The sequence below is a fragment of the Manis javanica genome, chromosome 2 (genome assembly GCF_040802235.1).
Source record: "Manis javanica isolate MJ-LG chromosome 2, MJ_LKY, whole genome shotgun sequence".
Lineage (NCBI taxonomy): Eukaryota > Metazoa > Chordata > Mammalia > Pholidota > Manidae > Manis > Manis javanica.
Window position 1 is genome coordinate 5514149 of NC_133157.1, and position 21555 is coordinate 5535703.

General features: G+C 50.8%; 1 protein-coding gene across 1 annotated transcript in view; it reads right to left on the reverse strand.

Annotated features, from left to right (window-relative positions):
- Window positions 1–20226: 20226 nt before the first annotated feature.
- The window catches only part of ASS1 (argininosuccinate synthase 1), a 49167-nt gene continuing 47838 nt past the window's right edge, over window positions 20227–21555 (reverse strand). The window contains exon 16 of the mRNA XM_037007916.2: window positions 20227–20498. Coding sequence (XP_036863811.1) covers window positions 20453–20498 — 46 coding nt within the window. The 3' untranslated portion in view covers window positions 20227–20452. The remainder of the gene's footprint in view (window positions 20499–21555) is intronic.

A 21555-nucleotide genomic window follows, 5' to 3' on the forward strand; every position in this document is an offset into this window, starting at 1 on the left:
GCGTTCTGCTAGGGGCTGGGAATAGAGGTGAGCAAAAAAGCTCCCGGGCTAGACGGGGACAGACAGAAAATTAAAACTCCCAGAAAGACTTGGTAGTTAAAGCCGTGAGGCCTGCTCGGTGGAGAAGCTGCTGTAGCCTGTAGGGCTCTTGGTGGAGGGTCAGGAAGGCTGCCTGGGGGAGAGGCCCTGAGGGGTTGCTGGCAGGTGGGGAAGAAGGGTGTGGGCCTGAGTGAAGAGAGGGAGGGTGGTGAGGAGGACCGAGCCCCAGGGTGTGGGAGGGATACCGTCAAGCCAGAGCCCTTGAGGGCTGGGCTCAAGGGGAGACCAGGTAGGCCCCAGTTCTCCAGGTCCCATCAGTAAAAACTCCTGTCACTCGCAGTGACAGAGGCTGGGGTGAAGAGAGAGGCCAAGGACAGTCATTGCCCGGAAGGAACCGGCATGGAGGGGATCCCACTCTGGGCTGGGAACTGGTGGAGGAGAAAGATGCTTTTTTCACCCAAAGCAAGAATTTCATTCAGTTTAACAAAGCCTCCTGCTGCCCTCGTCTTCACCCCTACCTCCAGCCCTTGCGCTGGGCCTTCTCCTCTGTCCACGCCCGCGGGCCGCTCCAGGGCTGCAGGGCAGGAAGGGCACAGAGCAAGAAGAGCGAGCCTCACCAGGCACAGCAGGCCAGGCAGGGGCCCACCCAGAGCCCCGGGAGCCGCCTGCTCTGCCCGGGAACTCCACCTGCCGTTCTCCTGCCCACGACCACCTGCGAACAGACAGTGCCTTCCGCTCTTGAGTAAAGGCTGTATCTTATTTTTCTTGTTAAAACAGTAACACGTACTTGCTGTAGGGAAAGTCAAGAGCCACGGAATTCAAGGGCCTAGAAGCTTGGAGCCCTCCTCCCTTCTTCCCACTCCCACATCCTGTCTATCAGTTACTCCCATCTTTAGAATTGATCCTGAAGGAGACCATGCCCTTGACATGCCTCTGCCCAAAAGCCCCCAGGGTTTTCCATCTCACTCCAAGCAAAAGCAGAAGTGAGTCCTCCCGCCTTCCTCTGCTGGCCCTTTTCCCTTCTTTCCTCCCACCAGCAGTGTCCCTGCTGCCTTGAACCCATGACCCCACTCTCACCTCAGGGCCTTTGCACCTTCTGCTTCAAATACCCCTTCCCCCATATCTGCTGAGCTAGCTCGGGTAGCTCTCCAGGTGTCACCATTTCAGAAAGGCTTTCCTTCCCATCCTATTTCAAATAGTCCCTTTCTGAGCTGAAGGGAGTTAGTGTTTAATGGGTGCAGAGTTTCAGCAAGATAAAAATTCTGGAGATGGATGGTGGGGGTGGTAACGCAGCAATATGAATGTGCTTAATGCCACTGAACTGTACACTTAAACATGCTAAGATGATAAATCTTATACGTATTTACTACAATTAAAAATAAAAAGAATTCAATCATGCTGCAAATACAGCAGCTGGTGCTCCTATAGGTTGAACTTATAAGAGGTATAGATAAGCAAAATGCAGCCTCAAGCCTATAGGCGGACACTTTCATTCATTAGTTAAGACTAACATTGAAGCAGGTAGATGGTTTGCTATTTTCAATTACTAAGCAAAGCAGTGGCTACAGGAGGGGAGGGCAATTTCAGTATTTATTGCCGTGGAGGTAGTTGTAATAAATTATATTTAAAAAGTGAAAGAAATTTTAAAAAAATCCCTTCCCATTACTCCACCTTTTTGCTCTGCTTCATATTGTACTAGCCCTATTGTCATCTGACTTGTCATATACCTATTCATTTTCAGGTCTATGATCTGCCCCCACTTTCCCCTGAGCATGGCCCCATGGATATAGATAGTATGCTCACCTTGGCATCTGCAGTGCCTAGTGGCATGGAAGTTCCCAGAATGACAGACTCGGCCAAACACTGACCTTCCACTGCCAGTCTCCCCCTCCTGCATGTCAACAGTGGGAGCGGGGAAAGGAGTGGCTTCTCTATCTCCTGGTGAAAACCCACAGGCTAGGGAATCCAAAGTTGCACCCGAGTGTTAGGTATTCATTGCCCCTTGGAGCAGCACTAAAATAATCTGAAGACAACAGGCTGGGTATGGGGCTCCTTCCTTTTAACATCTCAGGCAGGTGAATGACTTTAGCAAAACGTCAGTGAGACCCAGCAATTCTGGGTAATAACAATACCTGAGTAATAACAGATGAGTAGTGCCTTTGAAAGCATGCGTAAGAGCATTCAAGGGAGCTGTAATCCAGCATTCTAAGTAATTTTTTATTATATACTGGACCATTGTAGAGACTCTGGATTCTGTTAGCTTCTTAGGAAGACTCCTGGTTCTTATTTGGGCCGTTTAATTGCTGGCTGGTCACCTCGCACTTGCTTTTATACCTTGGTAGGGCAGATCCGTGGGTAGCCCTTTTACAATCCCCTCTGACTTGGCAGGACTTAAATGCCAAATTTTGCCTCTCCTGTGGGTCTTGTCAGTGCTTGGTTTTAGGCATTATTAGGGTCTGTAGGCTCTATTCTAGGGCGTAGAGCCTATTCCTAAGGGGAAACTCTTCTGCTATCAAAGCTGGATGCCCATGAGGTTAGTGAGGTCTCTCCTCTTGGGCTGGACCAGAACTCCTATGTCCCCCAGCACTGCTTGATTTCCAGCCTCTCTGTTCCACTCTGGAACCCATAGCAGCTGCCCTCAGGGAAGAGCCAAGTAGCCTTGCCCTGATCACATACAGCCCAGATCTGGGCCAAGATTTGCTTAGAAACGAGGCCCTCTGCGGCCCCCTCTTCTCCAGCCCCACAGATCCCAGCTGCTTCAGCAGCTCCACATTCTGACCGCTTCCTCCACAGCTCAGTGGGATGACTGCATCTGGCTTGGACCACAGCTCTCTGACCTGTGGTTGGAAAGGTGGCGACAGGCAGAGAACTGGGTGACTGTGGGGCTCACCTCACGGGTTTTTCTTCTCTCAGGGATCACAGTCTCAGGCTACCTGAAAACAACTGCCTCATATTTTTGTCCAGTTTTATGGAATGTTTATGGTGAGAGGGCTAGTCGTATACTCATTACTCCACCATGGCCAGCAGCAGATGTTTGCTAGCAGCTTTATTTATTTGCTTCTTAGTCACAATTTTTATTTTGGAATGATTTTAGATCGACATAAAAGTTGCAAAGATAGTATGGAGAGCTTCTCTGTCCTCTTCACCTGGTTGCCCTGTAGTTGACATCTTATATGTAAGCATGACACACTTGTCAAAACTAAAAAATCAACACTAGTCCAATACTATGAATTCAACTACAGACTTTCATCTGATTTCACCAGGTTTTCCATTAATGTCTTCTTACTGGTCTAGACTCCAACACAGAGTCCCACATACTAGCAGCTCTACTTGAATAGTCAACTGTGAATGACCCAAATATTCATCAACAGAGGATGGGTAAATAAATCATGGTGCATTCATGTAACAAAATACACAGCAGCGAAAAGGAACGAATCACTGATACTAGCAACAACACAGATCCATCTCAGGTAGACACAGTGCTGAGCGAAAGGAGCCCAGTGCCAGGAGATACTGTGTGATTCCATTTATGTGACTTTCTAATTGACAATGTAAAGGTCAGCATAGTCATTACCACTGTGGCAACAGACTCTAGGGCGACCCTCTGCCATGCCCTCTCCCTGATAGTGGAGGGGACCGTGATTTGCTTTTAGACAGCAGAACTTGACAAAAGTGAAGGGGTTTTGCTGATGTAAATAAGATTTCATGTCAGTTGTTTTTGAGTTCATCCAAAGGGTAGGCCAGACTTAATCAGGTGAAGGCCTTAAAAAGAGAGACTCTCCTTCTGACTTGAAGAAGTGTCTGTGGTGTGAACTGCTGGTGAGGAGGCCATGAAGAAACAGGGACCACAGTCCTACAGCCACAAGGAGCTGGAGTCTGCCAGCAACCATGAGATCTTAGAAGACACCACTGAGCTCCAGAAAGGAGTTCAGTGCAGCTGACACCCTGGCTGCAGCCTTGGGAGACCTGAGCAGGAGACCCATTAAGCTGTGTCCAGACTCCTGACTCACAGAGATGGAGAGCTCCTGAGTGGGTCCTGTTTCAAGCTGCTACATTTGTGGCCATTTGTTATGTAGCAGTAGGTAACTAGTAAAATACTGGCTGGAGAGTGACTGAGCTGGTTATGATTTGGTTGGTTGTGTGGGTATATTAAGCAGTGAAATGGAATCGAGCTGTATACTCAAGATGTGTGCAGTGTACTGTATGTAACATACACCCAATAAAAAAACACTTCCAGTGGGAGCACTGTGGATCACCAGCCCTGGTTTTCTCTCCCAGCATCCCCCATCTTTCTTCTATCCCACAGTCAGGATCACTTGGCCTCCCTCCAAGGATCAACCAACCCTCTCCTCACCCTGCTGTCAGTCACTACTTGCAGAAAAATCTCACTCCCTTGGCAGCATTTGGAGGATAGCAGAAGGAGCAGCTCTATTTAAGTGACCATCTTTCAAAATATAAATTGAAACGTGTCACCCCCTGTCCAAAATCTGCCAGTGGCCCAAGGTCCCGCACGACTGGGGTCCCGCCCAGCCAACCATCCGTCTGGGGCCACCCCCACCCCAGTGGAATCTATTGTGTTGGTTTTGCTTTAAATGAGTTGCCATGTACTGTTCTGAAGTTACTTCAAATACTTTTGGGACATGGGCAGCGTCTTCCCTTCCCCAGGCCCGCCCTCCCCTCCGCGTTCATCATAGGCTCTTTCTTTAGGGTACAGATCTTAAAGCGTATGTGCACGTGCACACACGTCTCCTCATTTAACTCCAGGACGTCCTGTATGCAGCACTTTAACATGCAAGTGACTTGGCTGGGGAATCTTGTTAAACAGAGATTCTGATCGGAGGGTCTGGGGAAATGGGCCCTGATCCTGCCTTTCTAGCAAGTTCCCAAGTGGGCCCTGATGGGAGTGGGAAGGTTGCAGAACTGACAGCTCTTCCTGCTGGCCCAGGCTAGAAGTGCGGGTTAGGGCAGGGAGGAGGATGTGCACTCAGGGTCAGCTCTTGGTGACCTTCCTCCCTAAATAAAGGCTCTGTCCCTTCTGGAGAGCCAGGCGGGCTGAACACGGTGGCTCAGTGCCTCTGGCCTCTGGCCTTGGTGAAATGTTACTGCTGAGCCTGAGGACTGTCCTGAAGGTCTGGTTTCTGCTGTTCACGGAGTCAAAGGCAAGGGGTTCCACCCTGGCAGAATGCTGGTCCACTGTGGTCCAGCTCAAAGGCTATGAGAGAGATAGGCTTGACCTTCGAGGTGTGACACCCCAATACCATGACCGCCCCCTCTGCCCACAGGAGAAGACCTGAGCGCCGAGCAGGAAGAGTGAGTGCCCTGTGGGGAAACCAGAGACCTCCTTGAACTTGCTCTATGACCTTAAGGAGACCTTCTCAGCCTCAGTTTCCCCATCTGAAGCCTAGGCAGCTGCACTCAGTAATCCCATCTCTTGCAGGCTTGTGCCTGAGAATTTTGGTGGAATGGCGGACAAGCCTAGAGCCGCCCCGAGCCCATGTGTGCACAGACCTCAGCTCTGTGGCTGTCACCGTGGCATTTCTGGGGGGTTCCTTCTCTGCTGTTCTAACCAGTCCACGGGGGGCTGTTTTTAACGGCACTATTGATCATGGGGAGATGCATTGCCCCTCCCCCCGAGGTCAGGGGTTGGGCAGCCCAGCTGGTAAGTCACCCAGCAGCAGTGTTTTAAAGCCCTGCCCTGTGTTTGGGCTCCTTAGCGCCTGGCTCAGGGGTGACGCTGGGGGGCAGCTGCTGAAGTTTGATACGGCTTTGGGGGCTGGAGGGGCAAAGGGCTCCAGCCAAGGGAGGGACAAATAGATCGATGGGAAACTACCATGACCTCGTGACCTCAGTGATGGCTTCCAACCATGTTCTTAACATGCCCTAGGAAATCAGGAGGTGGGTCTGCCTCCCTTGGGACTGTAGGGACAGGGGTAAGGGGGAGAGATGGAAGGGGATGCCAGGGGAGTGAGAGGCCACGGCCCAAAGGCTAGATGGCCAGCATCCCCTGGCCAGCCCGTTTGCTCTCCTTTGCCATCATACGATAGGCCAGACGCTTTACAGTTTGCACTGCTCTCCATGCTCCATCCTTGCTGGAACAGCCCCTGCAGGGGCAGGGTTCACAGTCCCATCTGAAGTGAGGAAAACCGGGCACAGACTTGGCCCAGGTGGCCCAGCTTGTTGATAGCAGAGTTTCTGATAAACTGCAAATAGGTCAGTCTGGCTGAGGGATGAAATCCAAGGGGGTCTGGACAGGCTTGGCTGGCAGAGGTGGCCAGGGAGCAGCTTCAGGCCATAAGGAGTCACAGGAGGCTTTCTGCTCGTGGAGGGCTGGGGCAGGACCTGAAGCAACTTGTGTTCCGGAAAGCTCACACCGTGGGTGTCGGGGACAGCTTGTGCCGGGCCGCAGGGGAGGCCAGTGTGATAGGGATGACGAGGCCTGAGTGTCCCCCCAGGCACTGCTCCCTGGCCCCCACTATCTGCCCAGGCATGTCTCCAAGTGTTCCTGGAGTCTGAGAGATCTGGGTTCCAAGCCCATCTGGGCCCCTGACCAGCTGTGCGTCTCTCTGAGCCTGTCTCCCCATCCTTACCTGTATAAGTGCTGAGCGTGAGCAGCGCCTGGGGTCCGGCAGTGAGTGTGGTGGCTGCTGTTATCTTGCTTCCCCTCCAGGCAGCCTCAGCCTCACTCCCGTCCGATGCTTCCCAAATCCTGGCCTTGGGGCTTCTCCAGCTGCGACGATGCACCTGCCAGGGCTCTGATGCCTAACACAGATGAGCCGAGGACACAGATGCAACCCCGGGCATGGGGGCGTCTGCCCATCTGCCCTCCTGGCGGCATCAACTGTCTTTGCTGAATGCAGCACAGCCCCGGGAGAGGCTGTGCAGAGGCCGGCCGGGACCCATCCGGGGCTTTGCCGTGACTGGCCCTGCACCCAGGTTGCTCCTCCTCTCTGAGCCTCATTTGTATAATGTTTGGAGTTTTCCCAAAAGCAACAGGCGCACCTGGTGGCACACGAGATGATTTAGGACTTTGCATGTAATTAATAACATGGACTTCATTGTGATCAATGTTACTGCCCTTCTAATTCTCTTCTGTCCCTTCTCATTGTGTCAGGGAGATATGAGTTGGTGTCAATTTGTCTTTAGTGCCTCCTTAATACTTGCTAAACTCAATTTTTCTTTTATGTTGGAACATTCAAGAGATTTTTAAATAGAGGTAAAATACTGTCTTGCCAATGGGTTTCAGCCCAGGGCAAATTCACTATGGATTCAACATGACCAAAGACATTGACAGCAGAACGTTCTTGGGGTGAAAGGGTTATACCTGACTTTATTTCCAGGTGGCAGGTCAGTCACTAGAATCCCATTCACTCCAGCAAGTCTGCATGCAGCAAGCCGGTCTCTGCCTCTGGGCCTCTCTGTCCGCACAGCCGTCCCACACAGCTGTCCTCTGGGCCTCTGTCCTCAGCGCTGCCACCACTCCAGCCTCTGCTCTGCTCTCCTGCAGCCTTGCAGCCCTGCCACTGTGTCGTGCCTAGAGTACTGGGCAGAGCTCTTTTTATAGAGTCAACAGCCATGTATTGCCCACAGGTGTGCAGTGAGCTAGTCAACCATGGCCAGGTGGGAATCCCGGCCACAGGAACTCTCATTTTATCCACAAATACACAATGCGTGAAATTTACTATCTTAGCCATTTTTAAGTGTATGTTCAGTAGTATTCATAAACTCACTTTTAAACAGAGAGAGAGTGGGGTTCCTTAAAGGAAAAATAGTATGTGGGTAATTAATAATAGTAAATTGGTCCTTTGTAAGTGGCAGGTGGGTGACTGACTTTCCTCCCAATTCTTACATCTGGAATGCCCAAAGCTGGGGATGGAACTGATGTGGGGCTTTGGCACACACTCACTGATGGCAGGTGGGCAGACCCAGCCCAGCTGGAGGCACGGCATTCAAGGCCTGGGTTGGGGCATCAGATGTTCCCGGGTTCAGTTCCTGCCTTTGCCTCTCACCAGCTGGATGGCTTTAGGCAGGTACTTTAGCCTCTCTGGGACTTTGTATCCACACCTGCAAAATGCCGCACCTGTTGCCAAGGGTCCCGTGGGCATTAGAAATAATCCTCAGGAAGGCATTTCCCAGACATCGAGGTTGCCATTATCAATGTTAACCAGGGTTAAGTAAGCAGGGGTGACAGAGACCCAGCTGGGAGGCATCACCCCCAGTAAGAGGCTGCTCAGCGACCATCAGCTGTTCTGATATTTCTTCTTCCGGGGTCCCATTCTTTTCAGTCTGCTCAATGGTGGCTTAGGGCAGGGATCTTGAAGCTCCTTTTAATTTGGAAAGCCACCGTCCTTCATGATGGATTGTTCCCACTCTCCGGTGATTCCCAGGGCCCGAGGAAGGCAGCGGAGCGGGCCCAGGAGCTCTGGTCACCGGCGCCCGGGCCTTACCTGTCTCCTTTCTCCCACAGAGCAGGGATGGCACAAAGGGCGTGTCACTGACCACTGGGATGGAGTGACCAGACTGCAGGGCTGGTGAGGGAGACGCGGTGCCTGTGTAGTCCTCTTGTCTCCCTCTGGGGCGGGGCTTTGACCAGCTGCTCCCCAAGGCACCCTTTTGTCCCCAGCCTCTCTCTCATCTGCGGCTCCAGGAGTCAGGGCTGCCGCCTGGCCCCCTGTATCAGCCCCGACCGCAGCGTCCCGGGAATCTGGCCTGGACGCAGATAGGGCCGCCTTTCAGTGCTCCTTGCAGGCCGCTGCAGGGGCTCCTCGGAGCTGCCAGACAAAGCCACCTTGTTGGGAGCGCCCAGGGGGAGCAGAACCCCCACTCCCTGGTGGGACCCTTCCCCTCAGGGGCTGTCCACAGCGCACGGGGCCTGTTGCTCCTGGGAGTGGACCATTGGCCTCACTGAGGGCCAGGCATACGAGCACGGGTTGGGCGGGGACGGGGGGCCTGGATCCCTGACAGCAGGACTCCTGGGTTTGCTGGGGGCCCTGGCTGCCCCTTGACCTGGATCTTCTCAACCACATGAGACACCTGATGCTCTGCGAATAGCCCCAAGGCTGGGCCTGCCTCCCCGAACCCTCTTCCTCTCTCTCCTGAGCCCACTCACCCCCTTTGGTTCCCTTAGCCTCAAGTCATAGTCGTGCTGTTCCTTCTGCCTGGAATGCCTTTCCCTCTGGTTTTTGCGTGGCTGCCCCCTGCTCACCCTCCCTGGAGGCCTGACTCAGATGCCCCCCAGCTCATACCCTGTTTCCTCCCAACAAGATGCCCTCTGGTGCATGAGGAACTTGTGGGATTCCTTCGCCCCTCTGTCCCTGGAACTTGGAGCAGTGCTGAGGGCACAGGCCCTGATAATACAAATGACCAGGGGCTGAACGAAGCGTCCCTGGCCCCTCTAGGGAGAGTTACCTGGGGGGTGCAAGGATCTGCTGGGACTGGTGCCCCATGTGTTTTATTCCAAAGCTTTTCTGGAGCCTCACAATCTCTCACCCATAGCAGTAGCATGTCACCCTTGGGCCACTCCCACCCCGAGAAAGGGAGGGGGGGTCCCCGTATCCCTATCTTTGTCTCATCGCCCGCCCCACTCCAGCCCTCTGACTGGTGCCACTGGGGCTGTGGCCTGGGACATCCGTCTTCATGAACAGGCCTGGCAGGGGCAGAGCGAGGCCCAGGGGAGGACCATGAAGACAAATGGGAGACGGGAATGCGGCCTGCCTACATGTAACATGGAAATAAATAAATTATCGCATCAGGGATAAACAGCCGGGTTGCGGCGGGGCGGCGAGGACACACAGTGATTTCTCAAACCTCAGGCAGGAGGTGGTCAGCCAGGGTTCCAGATGGAAGGCCTCCTGTTTCACAGCCGCTTCATTACCGCCTTAACTGAGTGGCCTGCTGGGCCCCTGGGAGCCCCAGCGGGGGTGGCTGATGTCACACTAGTCACAACTGCTGCTGCCCCCACCCCAGGGTCAGGGTGTGGGGGAGGGGCCGGGCGAGGAAGCCAGTGTGGGGGGTGCTGGTGGAATTGTCACTCCTGGTGAGCACAGCACAGCGGTTACCAGGTGCCTGCCCTGTTCTAAGCTCTTTCCGTGCATAATTTGTTCCTTAGGACAGCCAGCCCCATAGATAAGTGCTGATTGGACCCATTTTACAGATGAGGAAACCGAGACTCAGGTGGTACTGATGCTCTGCAGGGGGCCCCCCCAGGTGCAGGAGCTCTGGCTGCCTTCCGCAGGGTGGCTGGCTGGTCCAGGCCGCGTATGCACAATCCTGGGTGAACACACAGTGACCGGCCGTGCCCAGACCCTTCAGAGGTGGGCCGGGAAACGAGGAGGCATCATGCAGCCCATTTAGCAGGCCTCCCCTGGGGTGGATGCGGTCGGCCTCTATCCCCTGAGGCCCGTGGCTCCCCATTTTCAGCGCGCATCCACATCACCCAGGTAGCTTGTGACCCAGGCGGATTTCTGAGGCCCAGACTCAGAGAGGCCTGACTGAGGAATCCGCCATTTATCAAGAAACACCCCATCCCCAGTGGCCAACACTGCTCGGCCATTTCAAAAGTCACAGCTGAGATCAGCCCAGAGTCCTCTAGTGTTGGTCTGCCGAGCTCCTGCGGAACTCAAAGTAGGCTGGAAACACGTCTCAAATTCTACGGCTTGTCCCCACCAGCCGGGATGCTGGAGCTTCAGGAGGGCGATGCTGGAGGCACTTTGGCAGCAGCTTTGCATAAAGCTATAAAAGGATATTTGAAAAGAAAGGGAATTGGGGGTCATTAAAATCCAAGCCCCCAAAGGGTAAGGGACCTGCCTAAGGTCACACGGCGACTTAGTGGCAGAGCTGATTCAGGAGCTTTCCAAGCTGCTGGTGTAACTGGTATTTGGGATTCCACCACTAGAGGGTTGGTACTAACTTCCAAGGTCCTGCAGGTGCATTGAAGCCATTAAAGGCCTCGTGTTAGCTGGTGTGTCCCAGGGCCTGGCATGGGCAGTGGGCCTAGCAGCTGCTCAGCTAATATTTTTGCCATGTTATTCACTGAACATCCTCTGCAGCAGCGGGCAGGACAGATGCTGCCGTCACAGGGCTCACCGGCCTCTCAGGCCTGTGTGGCCTGTGAGCCAGGACAAGAAAGACTGAGCAGGGGTCCCACTTCTCCAGGGGAGCGGAGGTTCCCTTCCTCCTTACCTCACAATGCCAAGACCTCAGTTTTACTGATCAGGTCAGACAGGTGATGAATGAGTGAGGTTGGCTGAGTGTGAGATATTAGGGAATAGTTGGGACTGTGGCCAATAGTGACGGCATTTGAAATGTAATTCTTTCAAGAAACATCGAGCCAGTGAAGAGAAAACCCTGTCCTACCTAAAGGTCAAGTATGATCCATGGTCAGGGGTGTGCCATGGCCAGCATTCATGTAGTACTGGGGCAGTAGACTGGAGACCAGGATTTAGTTTTAGTCCTCTTCTGACTGTGTGGCCTTGGACAAATCCCTGGCTGCAGTCTCCCCACCTGTGCTCCCAAGGACGGTTGGGGTCACCTCTGAGGCTTTGTGCCAGGAAGCTGCTGGGAAAGCAGAACAGACACCAATGTGCCGTGAGGCCTCTGCAGCTTTAAAAGTGCCTCGACAGCCCCAGCGGCAGCAGAAAGCCGCAGGCCACCTGCGGAGCCCTCCACAGCTGGGAAGATTAGTCTCTTCCACTAGACAACACCCATTACCGTGTCCCAATAGCCATCACTTCCGCTAGGAGAGCTACAGATGAGATATCGATTGTGCTGACCCCAGGCGAGCCCTTTCCCCAGCCTGAGAGGCATGCAGATCAGCCGCGCCTTGGCCTGTGGCTGCCCCGGTGCGGCAACCTCATCCACAGCTGCCACACCACCATGCTAGTGTGCATGTCAATCCAGGTGAGGCTGACAGCAGCCCCACCAGGTGGGCTGGTTTGGGCTGGCTGAGGCTCTGAACCTTTATTCCATGTATGCTTTGCTTTCAAGGGCAGTGGGGAGAGGGGTGTGTCTCATGAGCAAAGGTGTGAAAGTGGGAAAGGACCTCAAGTGAGTTGGCAGTGATGTGTGGCTGGGCCACGGGGAGTGGGGAGAGGTGGGAGGCGAGGCTGCAGCTGGGGGCGGACAGCCTGATGCCCGCGTTGGGGCTGGCAGCACAGGCTTCAGGGAGGTGATGCCCTACATCTCCTCCCCTGCTGGCAGCTCTGAAGGCCTGCTCCTTCTCCCTCTATTCAGGCTCTGGGGACTTAAAATGGAGAGGGGATACCCTCAGATCTGGGCCCTGGGGGCAGGTCTTTCTGAGGTCAGGGGCTGTGTCTGCCCCTCCCTGTCCAACCTGCCACCACCCCCACCACCACATGGGCCTGGACACAGTGCCCACGTGGTAGTCTGAAGAGCTCCGTAGAAATCAGCTGAGAACAGAAGAGCAGAGACAGGTGCAGCCTCATCCATCCATCCATCCATCCATCCATCCATCCATCCGTCCATCCGTCCATCTGTCCATCCATCCATCCATCCATCCTTCATCCATTCAGGCAATCCTGAGGGCAGGAGAAGATGACAGACCAGAGCTATCATCAGACAGGCAAGAGGCCCTTGGGGGGCCCCACCATCAAAACCCCACCCAGGTGACTTTGAGCTTTGTTCACGGACTTCTTAGCTCAACATGCTCCCGTACATTTTTTAAAAGAAGGAAAGCGTCCTCCTTTTCTTCTTTAACCCTATGATCTCAAACTGTCCCACCCTGGTACCTGGAAGCCTTCTGGGACACTGGAAATGTTCCATGTCTTCATCTGAGTGGTGGTTACAGGAACAGGAGGATACACTGCATTGAGCCGCCCACCTCAGGTTTATGCCCTTTCCTCTGGGTGTGCATGTGTGTGTGTGTGTGTATGTATACACATGTATAGCATGTTTGCATGTGCATATATTATACCTCAGCAAAAACCAAGCCTGTCTTCTGCCTTTGAACAGGAATGTTTTCCTTCTTCCAGGAAGCAGCAGGGTCCTGGAAGAGGGGGGCCTTGCTGGCTGGCTGGTGGCTTGGACCCTTCCTCATCTTCCCAGCCCCGGAAGGGGAGAAGGGCCTGGAGTCCTTCCTTGGCCCGTCCTGCTGAGGCCCAGACTCCCAGCACCTGACTTCTCAGGATCTCCCAGACTCAAGAAACTCTCAATTGCCCAGCCAGGAGCGGAGGAAGGAGAGGGGGGGAATTTAAAACCATAAATAACCAAAATGGGCTGGGAGTACCCATTCATATAATGTCACCGAGAACCTCTTATCTGCCAAGCCTTGTGCTGAGCGCCAGGTGACACGCTGGACTCAGTCCCTGCTCTCAGGATGCCTGCAGTCTGCGGGGTACGTGGAACCCGTCCTAGGTCGATGGAATGTCCAGGGACTTGGAGGGAAAACTGGAGGATGTGGTCCTCGACCATGAAGGCCTAGGGCTCATCAGCTCAGAGGCAGTGGCTGCTGCTAAATAATGCACCCAGTTGCCAAGTTGTGACTTTATAACAAAAAATAAAATTGCCACACAGGCCAAACTCACATCAAGGAAGTGCATGCTCTCTTGTAGACAGGCTGCACAGGCTGACAACCCATGGCTGGAGGCCAGAAGCCCTGAGACCCACAGCTGCTGCGTAAGAAAGTTCCCTATAAGGTGGATGCTATTATCCTGATTTTATGGCCACGGACCATGAGGCCAATCAGAAATACTAAAGAAGTCACCCCCAGCCACTGGTTAGGAAGTAGCAGAGGTAACATCTGAGCCCAGGTCTGCCCAGCCTCACCTGTAACTTTCTTCCTCCTCCCTCACCCTGATGCTTGTGAGGCTCCCACAACATAAAAGGGGAGAAGAAAGGGCCTCCTTAACTGTCCACCCAGGGCCCAGGGGAAGGGCAGTTGATTTGTTTTGCCAGCTTCCGTGATGCTGCCGGCCTCTCATGTGGGCAGTGACTGACCCCAGGCTCTGTCCCTAATGGCCACCATGTGCCTCAGTGAGTTCTCTAATGTCTCGGGGAGGAAGGTCCCATCCTACAGATGGAGAAACCAAGGCCCACGGGGTGAAGTCCTTGCCCAAGTTCCCACGGTGACTGGGGAAATAGCCAGGGTTTAGTAGGGATCCCTGAGCTGCACCCTACTCCTCACCCATCCCGCCTGCCTCGCCCACAGTTACCTCGTGAGGATCCCTTCGCCGGGAGCCTTCCCTGCCACCCCCCCCAGAGACTTGCTCCAGCCAGCGTTTTCCCAGCTCACGCTCTTCTTGATTCTTTCTTTAACACTGGCCATCTTTTTAATTCTCTCTTTCATTGAAACAATCATTTGTTTTTAACAGCGTTATTAAGATATAATTTACATCTCATACAAAATTCACTCATTTTAAGTACATAATTTGAGTTTGTTATGAAGCCTATCAACAATGTGGAAAATTAGTTCTGCTATTATGTTAAGTGAAAAAAATGAAACATATGCAGGAACACAATGTAAACAAATTACAATTCACTCATAAAACAAATGTGGGCTTGCAAAAATGACTAGCGGGAACAGAAACATGTTAGCCAAAAATGCTTTGGTTAACATGCGACATTCAGCAATGATTTTTTTCCTAATTATTTTCCAAGGTTTCCGTAATTTTCAATATCACCCTCCTAGGTCACTCTGGCGGAGCCCAGGTAAACAATGGGTGTGAGGTAATAACACCCCCCACCTCCACCCCAATATTGTTTTCACTTCCTGATTGACTTGAGAGCTAAGAATATGTGTGGAAAAAGATCTCCAATGCTGGGAGTGACCTGATTCAGAAAAGGCTGGATTTCTGTGGTGGCCTGGGGACAAATTCATGGAAGACTTACAGCCAGTGGGTAGGGGGCTCTGGGGTTCCCAAGGATAGGATCTATGTGGAGAGGAGGTGGAGTCAGTTCCCACGAGCTACCCACAGTAAGGTCTGGTGGCTGGAGGACACGGCGTTTCTAGTGACGGCTGTCACTAGGGGGCTGTTGGGTGAAACTATCACCAACCCAGGCCATTTGGCCACACCTGCGTGCCCAGATGGAGAGGGGGCTGTGTATGTGAAAAGCTACAAGTTCTAATATCTTGGTGTTCAAGCGATTCCACTATAGATCCCGTACGGTGGTGGTTTCCTACCCACATCTCAGTGTCCCTGTGGTCAGTAATCTTGAGAGCAGGGGCTGTGGCAGGTCAGTGTTGTGGGTAGTGGCTGGAGTGAAGTAACGGAAGTGACAGGAAGTGAGTGAAGGCAGGTCCTAGGCTGTGGCATGAGAATTGTATTGGAATGGCTCCTGAGTGCCTGGACCCCCACTCCGTGGGCTTCCAGAGCAGGGATGGACCCTGAACTGCGGGGAGGGAGTGTGCATTCCTGAAATTCCTTGGACGGGGCTTCTGAGCTAGTGAAGATGGGATAGAGAGTTACTCATTCAACAAATACTTTTGAGCACCTGTTATGGACCAGGCATAGTTTCAGCATCTGGGACATGGCGATGAACAAGACAGACCCAGTCTCTGCCCGTATGGAGCTCCCTGGCTAGTGGGAGAGATGCTCAGCAATGTCCAGTATCCAACAGCGACACACAAAGGATGCCAATGCGTTAGGTCAGGTGGTCGTATGTGCTATGGGGAAGAGAAAGGCAGGGAAAAGGGTGGGTAGTAAGTGCCAGACTGGGGCTTTCTAACTAGTGGGCCTTGTGGCTATCTGGGGGAGAAAGTTCCAGGCAGAGCTTGGTGAATTTGGGAGACTGCAAGCAAGACAGTGGGCTGAAGCAGTGAGAGGGAGAGTGAAGGGAGCTGGGGAAGGAAGGTAGTGGGGAGCCAGACCAGGAAGGGATCTGTAGTCCCGTAGTAAGAGCATCAATTGTATGTTGCTGTGTAATAAATAAGTCAAACTTAGTGCCATGAAAAAAAAACTTTATTCATTCTCATGAGCCTATAGGTTGTCAGTCTGGTTTGGTGGGGAGTCATTCAGGCAGCTGGTGTCACCTTGCGGCTGGACTGGAGCTGGAGATTCCCACTGCTCCTGCGTCTGGTAGTTGGTGCTGGCTGCAGTGAAGGCTTTGGATCTCACACCCAGTGAGACAGGAGCCGTGGCAGGGGCTGGAGGGCGGATGGGTGTGGGTTCAGCAAGGATAAGAAACTATGCGACTTATGTTAGTGGAATATTAAGGGTGACCTCAGACCTAGCAGAATTTGGATTATATAATATTATCGTTATATTGAAGAAACTATTTTGTCCACCAAGGGGTAAAATGGTCACAAATTATACTCCCACTATAAACAAAAGAAAATTGGACAAAACACAGAGGACAACTATTTTTAGACAACCAAAACAGGCAGCATAGGACTGTGAGAAAAGGGGAGCAGACAAGGTAGCCCTGTTTTGCTTAGCTTTCTGCCTGGAGGTAATTCCCAAACTGAATGAGAGAAGAGAGAGGGGAAACAGAGTCCAGTGATCTTGCTGAGAAGTAGACAGGTGGGATTTGGGGAGGCCAAGGCAGCTGAAATTTATGGGACTGGTGCCCAGAGAGAAGGGAACTACTAAAAGGATAATCGCCAGCCACCTGCATAGGTGTCCAGTTGAGTCTTTGGCAGGTGCAATCTCCTAAACCATAGAGTGAAATCCCATAAATGTGCGTAAGAACAACTTTCAAGGAAAGAAAAATTCCTGGGTATCTCATACAGGACTGAGAATTCTTCAAGTCTCCTCTAGCTAGAGTGGTGAGACCTTAATGAATCCAAGAGTCAGTAAGAAAGGACACACCTTAGAAGCAGAGCTAAATTATTTCTAGAATAAAACATGAACTTGCCCTAAAACAGTGTAAAAACAAATGTTGAAAGGGTCAAACTAACCACAAGTCACTGAACTGCCTTCCAAAAGCCCAATACCTCTCAAGGGAATACAAGAAAACCCAGCATTCAATGATGTAAGGTTACAATGCTCAGTGTCAAATTTTTACAATTATGAACTGTACAAAAAAATAGAAAATGTGACCCAGAGCTAGGAGAAAAATCAGTCAGTAGGAGCAGGCCAAGCAGTGACAGAAATGATGAAATTAGCAGAAAAGGACATTAAAGCAGCCATTATGAATATATTCGAGGATGTAAAGGAAAGCATAAGCATGATGATGAGAGAAATGGGATATAAAAAAAGACCCATGTAGCAGTGAAAAAATAACCTGAAATATAAACTACAGTTGGTGAGATTAATGGCAGAGTAGATAGCGCAGAAGAAAAGACCAGTGAACTTGGAAGACGTAGCAACAGATACGGTACAAAATGCATCTCAGAGAGAAAACAGACTAAATGAAGAATAAAAGAACTGAGTCTTCAGTGACCTATGGAACAATTCAAATGGTCCATGATATATACGAGAGTGCCAGAAAGGAGATGGGAGGGGAATCAAACAAATTTGAGGAAAAAACTGCTGAGAATGTTCCAAATTCGATAAAAATCCACAGGCTCAAGTTTAATGAACCCCAAGAAGAATAAACATGAAACCATAACAAGACATATCATAATCGGATTGCTCAAAATCAGGCGGAAAAAAGAAACATTATAGAGTTACAAAAAATAGTACGTTTTTTGTTACATTGATCAAAAAAAAGTGAGGACACAAATTACCAAGTAATGAAAGAGTGACATTCCTATAATCCTAGAGACATTCAAAGGATAAGGAAATATTATGAAAAGCTTTATGCCACTAGAACTGACAATCTAAATGAAATGGGCAAATTCCTCAAGACACAAATTACCCAAAGTTGACCCAAGAGGAAATGACTAACATGAATAACCCTATATAAATAAAAGAAACTGAATTTATACTTTAGAAGCATCCCACCAAGAAAATTCTAGGCCCAGGTGACTTCACTGGTAACTTCTGTCAAGCATGTATGAAAGGAACCTAACCAATCCTACACAATGATAAATACAAAATACATTCTTTTTTTTGTTTTCCATCTTTTAAAAATGATATTTGGCTACAGCAAATATAGCGATGCAGTATAGGGTTTTGCAGAAATAATACACATGACAACAAAAACACAAAACGAAATGTTCCAAGGTTTTACTGTTATAAGATTCTTGTGTCACACATGAGGCAGTCTAATAATTGAAAGTAGGCTATAGTAAGCTCAAGGTCTATACTGTAAACCCTGGAGAAACCGCTGAAAAGGCAGGAAGAACCTCAGCTAATGAACCAATTACTAAAAATACTCAAATCCAACAAAGGGCAGGAAAATAATTTAGTATGTGGAAGAAACTTTATCCATAAATGAGAATATGTTAAGTTAGGGTATCAACATAATAGAGTATTATGTAGTTTAGTTATTGGAAGAATTTTTAATGATGTAGGGAACTGTTAATATTAAAATTTTAAAAGTAGGGCACGCCACCTGCTTTTAAAATACACTAACCTAAATAACTGCAAAAATATTTATCAGCATAGAAAAATATGACAGAAAAATACCCTAAGTATAGGCAGTGTTTGTAACTGGTGGTAAGATGATGGGTGATTATTGTTTCTGTAAGATTGTGTTTTTAGTAAGATACAACCTATCGTGATGTCTGCAGGCACAAACACAGTAAGGTTTTGGGTGTCGCCCAGGCCAGGGTTTGGTTCTTGTCACTTGCTGAGCGACTTTCAGCAAATCAATCGCTCTGCATCTCAGTTGCTTCCACTGCAAAATGGAGATGAAGTGTCTACCTTGCAGTGTTTGGAAAATTCAATGAGCTGACGCAAATAAAGTGTATAGCAAAATGGTCGGCACCAAGTTCTTCTCTGAGCAATTCATTTTAACTTTTATAATCAGAGAAAAAAGTTTTACAGACAAAGCTTGTTTTGAAAGAGACCCTGTGGGTAAAAACTGTAGTATTTCCAGAATATCTTGCCTGGCTTTAGTACATCTGCATGTCAACAGGTGCTCAAGGGTGGAGAGAAGTATGGCTTTAGTGCATTTGCATCATTCCTCAGAATGATAAGTTCATCTCCATATCAATGGGTAATTACCTGGGCAGCTGAGGGCTTATCTGTGCCTGAGAGGTGAGGGGGCGGGCAGGTTTTGCTTCTTCTGGAGCAAGAAAGAGACACCTGGCCCCAGACTGCAGTTTGTAAGCAATAAATGGATTTTAAACTATTTCTCCCTCTGACTGATTTCGTTTTTTAGAGTTATTTTGCCCTGGGATTTCCTCTCCATCGCTGATGAAGGCCGTGGGCTGTAGTCAGAACCAGGGCAGGGCCCAGAGCACCCAGGGCTTAAGTCTTTGCAGTAAAGATACTTCAGGCAGCAAACAGCAGGAAATCTCTCAGCAGGCTTAGGCCCTGAGCGGTACTGGTTAGGACACTGGCATGTCTCAGAGAATCCAGGTTAACAAATGCCAGCAGCTTCCATGACACGTACCAGGGTGAGAACTGGGATTCCAAGCCTGGGACCCACTCTTCTGTCTCTTCCATCTTGCTTCCTTCTTCTCCCACCCAGCCTTTCCAGGCACAGGGCATCACCCCCTGCCGCAGCCCATCCTTACCTCTGGACATGGGGCCAGACCCAGTTCCGGACTCTCGGAGAGTCCGATTGGCCCAGCTCAGGTCAGGTGTCCAGATCTGGTCCAATCAGATGTAGCCAAGGGGGGGATGGAGTCACAGTACAAGAATGTCTGCTTTGCCGTGCTGGTTTGCTGAGTGACAGAGGGACCATGTGGACCCTACTGTGAGCGCCCACTAAGTTCTGTCTGCTCTTTTCTCCTCCGGTCAGGCTTCTCTTACTCAGGGTTCTTCCTCCTCCATAATTTAGGCCACTTAAAGTCCCCCAGCCTTGGTGGGGAAGCCTCATGGTGGCTTGAACGTGGACGGTCAAGGTTCTGTTCCCTGGGGTTCACTGTGGGCAGGACCAGGCATGTCACCTGAACTCTCCCTGGTCTCCCTGGCACGTGCCACAAGGCCACAGCTGGCTACACAATGCCAGGCTGATGGTTGGGTCTGACCCAGGTGGGCACTTCTGGATTCCGTTTTTTCCTGGAGGAGAGAGGGGTCGATCCTTCTAGATACACAATGTTCTCCAGCAATAGGTAGCCTTTGGCAGCACTTAAGTCAGAAGACACTAAGGTTGGTCTAAGAAAGCACGATTGACTACACACACACACACACACACACGTGCGCTCTCTCTGCACAAATAAAGAGACAAAAGACTAACGTGTCTTTTTTTAATTGTCATTTAATAGCTCCCCACTGCAGTCCCCCACCCTTCCTTTCGCTGACCAGTTTGGCAGCTACAGGGGACCAGGGAACAAAGCTGGGGCCTGGCACCCCCACCACGCTGCCAGCCCAGGAACAAGTCACAATTACAAATTATCACAACAATCAGCGCCTATACTTGGGAGATGGGCAAAGTGAGGGGGCCCAGCTCCTCATTGTCAGCCGGCCTATTTGGCAGTGACCTTGCTCTGGAGGCGATGATATTCCTTCAGCCTGTAAACCAGATTCAAAACAAAGAAAAATGTAAATTAACAATAACAACATGCACTCAGTTCAATTAATTCAGGCAGAACCCGGGTGGCAGGGGCAGCTGTTTGTTAAGATGTGTGCGAAGTTGTCTTTTTTTTCTCCCTCTATAACCTCTCCCACCCTGGCCCCTCCTGCCCTCCAATCAGGATAATTAATTTATCTTAGAGGGAAAACATGGCTTGTCATTGTTGAAGACAAAGCGTTTAACTGGCAATGGGAGAAGTGAAGAGGCCATTATGAAAACCCGGTGTGTTTGGAGCTATTTAAAAGGGTTTATAGTCATAAAATACAAACAGAGGGTGAAGGAGGCGGGGAGGTGGAGGTGACTGTTGGGAGGGGAGAGAGCCCAGGGCTGTAGGCAGATTCAGTGTCTCCCAGTCTCAGCTCCAGGAACAAGAGGCTGCCTCTGGGAGAAAATGGTGGCTCTGTGCCCAGGACATGTGTCTGGAGGAGACACATGTGCCTTCTTCCTGACCCCAAGCCCCATGAGAAGTAATCTGGTGATTAAGAACCCAGAGCTGGATAGACAGCTCCTTGGCTTCCTAGCTGTGTGACCATGGGCAAGTTACTTAACCACTCTGGGCCTATTTCTGTAGTTGCAAATTTATGTAAGAAATAAATGAGACAACCTGGGGCTATGCCTAGAAGTGGCTTAATCTATGGTAGCTGCTGGTAATAAATGGCCCTGTTTGCCCATGCGCATGGGAGCTCCAGGGCCATGCTCAGGCTGAGCACCTGCTGCCAGGCATGGTGCTCTTCCTGCGTGCCAGGGTCTGGGCTGAGTACTTGATCTCCTTAGGCTCTTACCTAACTCTCATCACACCTGTGAGGCAGGTAATACCATTTCTGCTTGTGATGCCTAGTGCTTTAGAAGGTGTCTGACAGCTCACGATGGAGCCAGGATTTGGACCCAGGTCTGAGTGGCTTCAGATGATGTGTGCCAACCACTGGGCCACGGAGAGCCACATGGCTAGGATGGTTTCCAGCTAGACTGGCAGCTCAGGTATGGTGATGTTAAGGC